Source organism: Drosophila albomicans, chromosome X, assembly GCF_009650485.2.
Source record: "Drosophila albomicans strain 15112-1751.03 chromosome X, ASM965048v2, whole genome shotgun sequence".
Taxonomy (NCBI): Eukaryota; Metazoa; Arthropoda; class Insecta; order Diptera; family Drosophilidae; genus Drosophila; species Drosophila albomicans.
In genome coordinates, this window is record NC_047627.2 from 7,192,199 (window position 1) to 7,203,911 (window position 11,713).

Genomic DNA, 11,713 nt, shown 5'->3' on the forward strand with positions numbered 1-11,713 from the left:
TTACCATTATTATTATTAGCTTTCCTTTTTGTTTATATAGACTTAGCATCTAAATATTTATTATAGTATAAAATATAATAGAAATTTTAATATATAAACTAAAGAAATAGAATAGAATTCGTTTATGGGCAGCAATCTCTGGGATAGTAGGCACCCAGAAAAGTGCGACAGGCGTTGCAGTAATGACTCGTGGTGCGGCAGCCACGCAGCACATACGGATAAAGGCAACAGCAGCAACACCAGCTGTGTGAAGAAGAGCAGTCATAGATAGATGATGAGCAATAAAGAGGAAGCCAAGTGCAACTCACCCGAAGGAGCAGAGCCAAAGAGCCCAGGTGTGTGTGCGAGCATTCGGCATGCGCTGCAGACGCGTGCGTCCTTGTTGGCCACACGCAGGACACACAATCGCACAGGATGTGGCAGCCAGCTTTGGCTGCGGCGCCAGCGCAAAGAAGCCTCAAAGAAAGCAAACGAATTTAACGCTAAAGATATTGGAGTTCAGTCAACTTACTGCGCACTTGCGGCAATCGAACAGCAGCTGCTGGTTGCACTTCGGAAACAACTTCGTATGGAAGTTGCGTAGCCGACGCGTTGACCGATTGTTGCTCTAGCTCGAGTCGGCTGCGCAGATGCTGCGGCTCAGCGAAGAATGTGCGACGACGATCGACAGGCAGCTGACTCGCCTTTGCCTTTGCCACGGCATCGTCATAAGTTGGCAGCTGTTGAGGTGCGACTGGAATGTTGCCATCGCTGCAGGCACGTGGCAGCAACGCCAGATGCCGCAACACCGGCTGACTGGGGTCCTGGCCCTGGTAGAGCATGCGATGTTTCTCCTCGGCCATGATCGCCAGCCGTTTGCCTACAAGAAATCGCATTTGCAATGCTTTTTATTGGCCGCAGGCAAAACACTTGAAAAACAGTTGTTAGCTGTGATACGATGCGATGTTGTTTTAGTTGCATTTGAACAGTCGAAACACACATTACGTATGCGCACCGTCATCCCAGTGCCAGACTCGAGAGTCGGAGCATATTGTCAACTTCCGTTTCATTTCCGGCTCATAACTTTTGCAATATGTTGTCTAGCAGTAGCCTCTGCTCGCACACAAAGTATTTGCCTGCCCCTTGACATGCTGACGAGAGTCTAACGACGAGGGCTGCAGCAATAGCAAAAACTATTCATTTTTTTTATGAATATTATTATTTACTCGTCTAATTAATGCACTTCACTTTGCATACTTGTTGCATGCCTCAGCTGACTTTTGCACTTTAATGTCAAAGAGCGAGAGTTTTGCTTGCCAGCCCTGCCGAATGCCAAATGTCTACCTCGAAATGCAGTTCGTTGCCGCCCATGTGGTAAGGTTTGTTTTGTGGATTTTCTGTTTGTGTTTTAGTGAAGTTTTTCAATCTGTTTTGCGGCCCAAATTGTAGATAGACAGAGAGAAAGAGAGAGAGCGAGGAGACAGCACACAACAATCCAGACAGTCGTAAGTAGTGTGTAAAGTGGAGAGAGAGAGAGAGTTGGGAATGATTGAAGTTTTGTGAGCACTTTGCATTTAATCAACTTTATCAACTCGTTTGCTGATTACCTTTGCGCATTTATGCAAATTTATGCAGCCGAAAAAAAACTACGAAAAAATATAAATATATACCAAATATATAAATATGTAATTTGCATGCATACTTCACTTGCTTGACGACTCGGGGAATTAGAATGAGACTGAATGGATATGGATGATGCCATATCCATATCCATATCTATATCCGTGTATCCCTCATTTCTTTCCACACACACACACACACACACATAGAGAGAGAGAGACAGAGAATATATCCCCATGTTGGCAATTGAAGCATGCCTTTTTATTTCTCACTTGGCACTGCATAAATTTGGAGTCCATTTGAAATTCATTCCTCGCTTTGATGTTTGCTTTATTGCATTCTCCTCTCGTTGTTGTTGTTGTTGTTCTTGTTGCTTGAGGGAGTGAGTGAGTGAGTGAGTGAGTGTGAAAACTGAAAGCTGGGCGCAGCTTATCGATATACCATGAGGATGGGAAAGCGAGAGAGGTCGAGACTCGAGTTGAGTAACGAAAACTTGCGTTTGCGGTGTTGACTTGGTTTACTCGCAACAAACAACAGTTGAATATGTAAACACTTCGACCAGAGAAAAGATTCTTCTCTGATATCTCAAGACCATTTGCACAGTTTTGCAGTTGACTCAAGATTCAACCACGCCACCAACGACACCAACAACAATAAAACAAAAGACGCCACTCGCTGTCTCGAGGTTTACTCAAAATCGATTTAGCATTCTGCATTCTGTGCAAAAGTAGAAAACCTTGTTTTCATTTCTTTACTTCACTTTACTTTATTTTACTTTACTTTTCTTTTTTCATTTTCTAAACGCGCACTAAAGTGATGAAAGCTCTAAATCAATTTTCATTTCAATTCTTAGGTAAACCAAATGCCAAGATTTTACTCATCTGCTTGTCTGCTGCAAATAACACGAACAGTCTTTAGTTGGATCAGCATGAAGATAAACAAATAACAACCTGCAATTAGAATCAAAGGATTAAAGTATTGTGAGTATTGAAAGCAAACACATTAAATTTAATTTTATCATGATTTAGTCAACAACGTTTTTGTTTAATGTGGCATTATGTTAATGTTTTAAATTGCGCTTTTAAATGATTTTCCTTGCCCTAAACTGTTGTTTAGTTTCATATGTGCAAATTATTATTTAATTTTTGATTCGAACTATGATTTTTTACGATAATCTTTGAGTATCTTTTTCTTGCAATTTTACAATTTTTATTTATTTTGTTATCTGTATTTTTAACTTTGATCTGGCAGGAAATATATGAAACAGGCAGAAAAGGCATCACCGACCCTATAATGTATATATTTTTTTGTTGCTTTGACTTTCTAATACACCAAATATAATTCTTAGTAAATTTTTAGTATTTTGTGGTATATTGATTTGGTATATATTCCAATTTATACCGTACACGCAGTCGAGCACACTTTTTCTGAATTGTTTAATTATGACTCTTTTTGCTTGCATTGATTTTTTTAAATTAAATATTTTTGAAAATATCTATAAATGAAATATATGAAAATATCTAATAATAGAAATTTTTGTTATTTATTCACTTTTTAAAATCCTTATAATTAAATAGATTTTCCTTTAAATCCTTGTCATAAGTAATTTTCAATAATCATTGTTCATAATACTTATTTTAAATTACATTTTTAAAATCTATACAATTTCTTTCGTTCACAAACCTTAGTGCAATTTAAGAACATTATTTTAAATTAAAATTTGTTAACCTTTAAATACATATTTCAACTTTTTAGTTGCATGAATTTATCTGCAACATAATCAACAGCTTAGTAAATTTGAGCGCTCGCTGGAAATGTATTTGGTTTAATTAAGTCGAACTACGATGGAAATTGATTTAAATATTAAGTTGCGAGCGTAGGCGAAAGGCAGCGATGTCGCATTTAATTTGTAAAGTTATTCCTTTTGGTTTGCTTTTCAAAACGAATAAGCCATTATTTAACTAATTAAGCTCTGATTGTCTTTATCTCTGCCATGCACCGCGTTCAGGCCACGTTTCCACACACATGCTTTCGACGTCTCTTTCTGTGTGTGTGTGTCTCGCTCTCTCTCTCTCTCTCACACACACACACACACACACACACTCACGTGTGAATGCTTACTTATGTATGTTATTGAACGTTGCGGCTTGGAAAAGTGTGTAAACAATATTTTGTGTAATTGCAATTAGCGCAAAAAGGTTTCTGGTTTCGGAAGTTGGCGAGACGAACAAAAGGCGAAAGACACACACACACACATGTGTAAGAGTGTGCATGTGTATGTGTGTTAGTGTGCACACTTTCCATAGCTGTTGAAGTATTTGCGTTCTTGGCAATGCGTCCGTGCGGATTTTGGCGTTGAAATTAAACGAAGTCATTGCTAACATCCCACACACACACACACACACACACACACACATATATACAGACAGTACAAATACATACTTACACGCTATTGGCACACAGTTGAATAAAAATCAATGTGTAAAAAAAGGCAGCTGACGCTGCTTTGCGAGCATTTGCTCGCCGGGTTTTTGGCTTGTTAATTTGCTAAAAAATTGTAGGTGCGTCAGAGTGTTCGTGTGTGTGTGTGTGTGAGTGAAGTGCGTGTGTGTGTGTATGTGTGAGTGAAGTGCGTGGGTGTGTGTGTCTGTCTGTGTGTGCGGAAGTAAGCACTAAAAGAAGTAAATAAAAGAAAAGCGTGCTACGGGAGAAGAACAACAAAAAAAATCACGCTAGGAAAGCTGTCAGTCGAGTGTTGACTATAAGAGACCTGTTCGCATTTGTTAAAGCTTTAAGGTGGAAATATAAAATGAATATAGTTATGTACTAATTTCAATAAATAATTTATATATTTTCATAGAATTATTTTAAAATAGTAATACCTAATAGTGTTACATAGTATTACAAAAAATACAAGTTAGGAAAGCTTGCAGTTAAGTGTTAACTATGGAACTCTGTTCACATTTCTTAAATCTAAAGATACAAATATTAAATGGAAATTTATATATTTAGATAGTACTTAGTTGCTTGACTATTTAAAATAAAAAACACTAGTTAGTTAGCTTACAATCAGGTGTTGACTGTGAAAGACCTGCTCACATTAGTTGAAGTTATAAAGTAAAAATATATAATATAGAAATATATTTCTGATTTTATTTAACTGAAGAGTCTTTACATTTCCATCAAATTACTTTAGCATCATAATTTTGTGGCTCAACTATTTAACTTACAGTCAAGTGTTGACTATAAAAGACCTGTTCACATTTATTTTGAAATAAACTGAAAATATTATTTTGTATTAATTTACAAATGAATTTAGAGGCAGAACAATTCGTTAGTACTACCTTAAGAACATAATCTTGAAGCTTAACTTTAAAGACTTAAGAATATAGCTAAGACTTAAGTATTTCAGTATGATACTGATTGAATCTATTTTGTTGTTAAGAGTTTTTTGAGTGAGTAGATGGAACAGAAGAATTGGGTTGTTAAAAAAATAGTAAAAGAATATAAAATACTGAGCCAGCTTAAATATTTCATCATTCTACTCAAAGATTTGGCATTTCAGCATTTAATTGTTAGTATTTTGGAATTGGGGATGAAATATTGAAATGCTGAAATTCAGAAGGATATGCAAAGGAGAATGATCTCTTTCTTTTATGGTTCATAGATATAAATTGTGCGTTATACTTTTGTGTCTGTCTAATAGACCTTTCTCTTCTTTAGTGAACAGGTGTCGAAGAAGAAAAGAGAGAAAAAAGTAAAGTAAATGTTCGTTCGTTCGCTCGTTCGTGTAAAATAGTTAAAGTTATGAGCCAAAGGAGCCAAAGAGCAAAAAGCGACTTACACGCACTCACACACACACACACACACACACTTAGGAGTGCACAAAGTACAGCTTGTCTCGGTCTTTGGGAATGTGTGAGTATGTGTGTGTGTGTGTGTGTGTGTGTTAGTGCGAGTAATTCACATTTCAAGCACGTTTCGCTTTTATGCTCTTAAATGGCGAGTGTATCTGTGCGATGCCTTTTCTTCCCCCCTTCCCTTCACCTACGCCCCTCTCCGCTCCCCTCAACGTCGACTACAATGCTGCCGTGCTGTGGCAAAACGATAATTTTGTTGATGATGCTATGATTATAAGTTTTAGCCCAAGCCAAGCGCGCGAAGCAGTCGAACAATGGGCAAGAGCGCGTCACCACCGCAATCAAGGGTTCAAGTAGCGGCGTTTACATGTGTGTCAGTCTCCCTCTCTCTCTCTCTCTCTCGGTATAAGTATGAGTTCGAGTATCTGTATCTATTTCTAAGTAAATTACAAACACAACCGTAACAGACATGGGATACAGACTACTATACTATATGGACACGGCTGGCTGGAATGTTGTTTGGTTGTTTGCGAGTAGCTTGCATTGCTCTGCTTGGGTTTGGGATCTCGGTTTTTCGGTTAGAGTTCTTGGTTTGAGTTTGAGTTTGGGTTCCGTCTGCTTTCGAACGTCGGTCGCATCCTTTTCGCGTGAATGACCCACATAAATAGCCGCGTGCTGAAATCGGTTTGGTTTCGCTTTAGGTTTCGGTTTCTGTTTCGCCCAGCGAAACTGTTGGCTTCCATTTTATGGGCACGTACCAAACAAAGAACCGTTCTTGTCCCTCACACCCCTCAACGAGAGAAAAGAGGGGCGAAAAAAAAAGAACCGTAGCAAAGAAAAGCAAAACACTATTCAACTAAATTTCACAGCTTTCGCTCGCATCGTCGCGCGTCCTGCGTCCTCCGAACTGCGAACTGCGTCTCGCCTCTCTTGGGGGTCCGTTCCATTTTTCATTATAAACTTGAATTGATTTCGCCTCCTCTTCGCTTCGTCTCCCTTTTATTTTATTTCATTTTGCACTCATTTAAGGTTACATTTCCTTATTTTCATTGTCCGATTTCTATTTTTATTATTTTTTTATTATTATTTGTGCTGGGTCAGTGAAAATGCCTTGAATAGATTCTCATTCAACCGCCCACCAAAGCATTCAGTTGTTAGTCGAGCAAGCGAACTTCTTCCTCTTCCCACCCACACACACACACACACACACTAAATTATTCAATTAGGTTTATAAGGTATTTCCCCAGAGTTCTTAATAACTGTCTACCCAAATTTTGTTGCATTAGCAAACACAAATTACTTATCCACAAAGAGTTGCTAAATTTCTGTATTTTTTTGTTTTAATAAATTAAACAATTGTTAACAAGCAATTAGCAGTCGAAATAGCTTCGCAATTATTTATGAAAAAGGATATTCCTATGCATGTTCGAAGTTCTTGAGTTTTATAAATGTTGAATGACAACCACAAAACTTTGCTCTCAAGTCTCTCAAGAGCTGCAGCAAAAAGCCTGCATGGGGAGCAATCTTGAATTTTACGCTAGGATTACATTGATTGATCGAAATGTGTGTTACACACACACACACACACACACACACATGCATACATATATTTAAATTAGTACAATGCAGATTGCTGAGCTGTTGAGTGTTGAGTGTTGGGGCAGCATACGATGCGTATGCGTAATTTGGCACATTTATAACGAGAGAAGTATTTATGCAGCACATATGCACGAACAAACAACGTAAGCTTCAATAGTAGAGTATAGAGAAGAAAAAGAATTGTTTATTTATTGCACACATGTCGATGTTTCTTCTTATTGGACTCTACTGCTGCTCTAGCCACACGTATGTGTAAGTGGCAAAGCTATAAATTTTCAACATGACATGGCCATGTTCTTCTTTTGGGCTATTGATTTATTTTTGGCCTAATAAAGCGACGGCTGCGACGACGACGAGGTTTCTGCAATGCCGTTAAGTGCTTTTCGGGTGGCACATCAGACACACACACACACACACACACAGACACTGAGTGAGTGGCAGAGAGAAGGAGCGAGAATGGGCAAGGGGAGAACGATGCAGTGATGGCTCAAAATGATGCCAAGGCAATGTGCAGGACATGCTTATGGAAGGCTTATGATTTGACGTTGGGGTCAAGAAAATTTCAAATTTATGACTTTAAATTGCTTACACATATTACCACATTCACACACACACCCAAACACACACACGATTTATGAAAAATGAAATGCAATAGAACAATTTGATAGTTTTCTTGTTTGGCATGTGAAACATTGTCGATTGCTTCGAGACTTTGGCTTTTGTTTTTCTCGACTGCATTAACTGTTTTGCCTCAAGACAATGTGCAAAATGTTTGCACTTCACTTGACCGTTCTCCTTCTCGTTGTTGTTGTTGCTGTTGCTGTCATCGGCATACTTGTTAACTGTCTGCCGGGCATTAATTTTGCAGCGTGTTAACTCTGCATCGTCGTTGTGTGGAGCTGGAGCTGGAGCTGCAGGCAACAGTAGCTGCAATCGAGGCATCAATGTCAACAAAACACTTGATGCCAAAAATGAACTTGCTGCTTGACTTGTAGCTTGTAGCTCGTAGCTCGTAGCTTGTAGCTTGCAGCTTCTTAGCACTCGCCGACTAAATACATCTTACACATTTTTCTCAGAAGCTGCAAAAACTTGACAAGTTCCGCTTAACTTTTCGCTGTAAATTCCATCCCCAATCTCTGCATTGCCCATTGAAGTGCGTTTGTATGCGTGTTGTGAACTCGCTCTCGCTGTGTGTGTGCGTGTGCGTGTGTGCTTTGGTTGTGTTAAGCACGCGGCTGTCTGGATGTCTGTCTAGCTGAATGTGGGGGCTGTGTTTTGTGTTTGCTTTCGCTTTTCCCAAAAAGTCTGCGTTAATGTTGTTTTTGTTGATTTGGCTCTTCCATGCCAAGGCATCCATTATTATTCTTTTGCACTTGTCTGCGCTTATGGTTTAAGCATAAGGCATTAGTCATGCAAATTATGGCACAAATAAAGAAAAACAAAATAAAAGAGTGAGACAACACAGCCAACCCTCACAGCATTGAGCAACTGCTGCTAAGTAGTCTTTGTCGCATTGCCTCATAGACAGGAGACAAGCAATTTTCTCTACGCCGAAGGGAAATTGACATTTGAACAAGTGTGCTAATCGATAAAGTTCATCTTTACAAATGGAAAGCAACAAGCGCTGCAGAAAGAATATGTTCAATAAAGAAGGATTTGAAAAGATTTTGAAACGACTTAATTTTGTCTTCGCACAATCTATCTAAACGAAATATCATCGACTCAGAAAGATTTATGTAAATTTGCTATGTTAAATCGATAGAAATTGATATATGATATGAGTTTGTCGAAGATATATTCTACAATATATAAATATATTCGTAATATTCGTAATTATAGAAAAATTTTGTTTTCAAATATTAACAGATTTTTTTAAATGTGGGTTGCATGTGTATATCAAATTTTAAATTTGCGCTCTAAGACCACTGTAATATTCAATATGTATAGCATACTTTTAGGACGCAATTATTTAAAAATTATCTATTTTGTATTGCATACTTTTAGGATGCACCAATTTAAATCGTTGATTGCGAATATAAAATTATGTGGCATACTTTTAGGATGTAACTTTTAAATACTTGTGACTTGCTCTATTTCTGCTTGCTAGTTATTTCTGTTCGCCTGGTATTTCACCTGATAATTTATTTATTTTCAGTTGTTCGGGGGAGCTTGGAGCGAGCAGTCTGAAGTCTCGAAGAAGCTGGACGAGATCGCTTGACGTGCTTTAAAACATTTGTTAAATAAAATCCAATAAAAATATCATTTTTTCACCTATCTTTATTATCATTTCGTTATTATTTTAATAAAAAAAAAAAAAAAATATCATTTTCAAATTTTAACAAATTTTTTTATGTTCAAAATTTATAATAGGCGCTCAAGCGCCAATGCGAAAATATTCCATTTTTTGTAGTACACTTTGAAGGAAAACTAAATGGCGTCGTCAAGAAAGAGGCCAACTGTAGTTTTTCTTGCTGCTGAATTATGTTCGCCTGTTATTTCATCTGCTAACGTGGCACTTTCATGCCGTCATCGTCTAAGCATTCAACACTTTGGTATAAGAACTGCAAATTATAGGACGATTTCAATCTCCTTTAGCAGGTTGATAGGTCTTATCAACAGACATCGTTTGACAAAGGACCCTTAAGGATAAGACAGGATACGACCGAGAAATACGTTATTTTTTGTAGACAAAAAAGTTATTTTATATCGAGTCTTCTAAGAACTCTTGTCATTTTATGTCAATCGGTATTCAATCGTTAAAAAAAATAAAAACTAAAAAAAAAATTTAAAAAAAAAATATTTTTGAATATTAACTGATTTTTCTTAGCGTTTACATTCAATTGCAAATTTGAAATTGGCGCGTCAAAGCCTCTGCAAAAATATTTCATTTTTGTAGCATACTTTGAGGATGCATCAATTGGCATTCCGATAGATGGCGCTACTAATTAAGCAAGCGACTTGCTGTATTTCTGCTTGCTGCTGATTTATGTTCGCCTGGTATTTCACTTGGTGGCTTGGAACTTTTCTGCAGTTCGCGGTGGCATCAGGTGTACAACAACAACAACAAAAACATAATTGGTTGTTGTTGTTATTGTTGTTGTAGTTGCTGTTGTTGTTGTTGTTGTTGTCCACTTACAGCAGCTGCCGCGAACAACTGAAAAGCGTCAAATTCATATTTGAAATACCAGGTGAACATAAACCAGCAGCAAGCGGTTGTTTTGAAATTTCAATATCGTTCGTTTTATTCAAAATTCAACGAATATACATTTTTCGATTAGTTTAAAATTTAAAATTGGCGCTCAACAAAAATGAATTTTTATAGCATACTTTAAGGGTGTCACATGCGTCGTTTTACGAAAACAAGCTATATCTCAGCCATATCCTGCCGGTTTTTCAAAGGACATATATTGCCAGGTTCGCAAGGACAAACTCTATCGAATGGCATCCAAAAATATGGGATAATTTAATTATCCAAAAATGGAAATTTTTCAGTCCGGAAGTAACGAAAATAACAAATTGCAGGATAACATAAGAACTACAAGGACGATTTGAATGTCCTTTGGCACAATGATAGCTCGCATCAAATAGCATTGTTTAATAAAGGATCCGCAAGGATTAGACAGCATACTGTTAAGATATACCCAATTTTCTTTATTCAAAAAAGTCCTTTTATCTTGGGTCCTGTGAGGATGTTCGTCCTTTTTAGTATGCCAATCGATTTTCATTGATTAGAGCTACCATTGTTCCAAAGGACATGGCGATCGTCCTTCAAATGACCGAGATACGTCAGATTTTCACAAATTTTGGAGTTTTTTCCCTTGAAAAATTTGATGTCGAATTTTGTTGGAAGATTTCAAAAATCCGTTAATAATAAACAATAGTGCTATGTGTTCTGGTTATGAAAATGGGCATCTTGCTGAGATGGTTAAGTATTTGCAATTGTGGCTAACAAACGAACATCCTTTTTCGAAAATAAACTAACACATGCTGTTGCATTTTCACCAGGAGCAGAATAATAAATCCACGATTGACATCAAGGAAATATGGGATCATTGCAGAACATTTATTCCAACGTGCAGTAATTTCAAAACTAAACTACTTGCAACTACATATAATAAAGCTTACTATACAGAGAGTAACACACGACGTATACGTAATAAATAGTTCAAAAGAAGTTCAAAAGCTGCTTGGACGAACGACCAACGTAAAGAGCACATCGAGTAGTAAGAAGGATCACATGTGACAGTGGTTTACTTCAATTGTCGATTGGAGTAAGCTGTAAGCGAGCATTTATGCTATTTTTGCTGAAATATTTAAATGCCTGATGTATGTACACACACTCAGGCTGAAGCTGGAGCTCGAGCTCGCATTCGCACTCGAATGTGTGGCTGGGATATGTGTATGGATATGCCACAAATTGATACAAAGTGGATGATGCTCTACGCGGAAAAGGGAAAACTTGCTATTAGCATGCACGCAGCTGGTTCAGTCTTCACACACACACAACACAACATAAGTATGCAACGCACTTACCCTTCAACGATGTTCGCATCACATCCTTACAAAAAAAAAAGGAAGAGAGCGAAGAAAAAAACACATTTGCATAATATTACTTGCACAGTTTGCGGTCGTTTTGTTGTTGTTGTTGTATCTTC

The 11,713-nt window shown here is 37.5% G+C and overlaps 1 protein-coding gene across 1 annotated transcript; it reads right to left on the reverse strand.

Annotated features, from left to right (window-relative positions):
- Positions 1 to 871, reverse strand: LOC117574418 (lipopolysaccharide-induced tumor necrosis factor-alpha factor homolog). Its single transcript, XM_034258259.2, has 3 exons — positions 512 to 871; positions 309 to 456; positions 1 to 243 (listed from the first exon to the last, which is right to left on the reverse strand). Exons 1-3 carry the CDS (start codon positions 840 to 842, stop codon positions 123 to 125), a joined length of 600 nt encoding a protein of 199 aa, XP_034114150.1. The 5' UTR covers positions 843 to 871; the 3' UTR covers positions 1 to 122.
- Positions 872 to 11,713: the final 10,842 nt, after the last annotated feature.

Bases quoted from the DNA above. Each gene is read 5' to 3' on its own strand.
- LOC117574418 (XM_034258259.2), bottom strand. From the start codon at position 842: ATGGCCGAGGAGAAACATCGCATGCTCTACCAGGGCCAGGACCCCAGT. The intron at 457-511 runs GTAAGTTGACTG...GCTTTCTTTGAG, and splicing joins TCGATTGCCGCAAGTGCGCA to GCTTCTTTGCGCTGGCGCCG. The intron at 244-308 runs GTGAGTTGCACT...TTCTTCACACAG, and splicing joins CTTTGGCTCTGCTCCTTCGG to CTGGTGTTGCTGCTGTTGCC.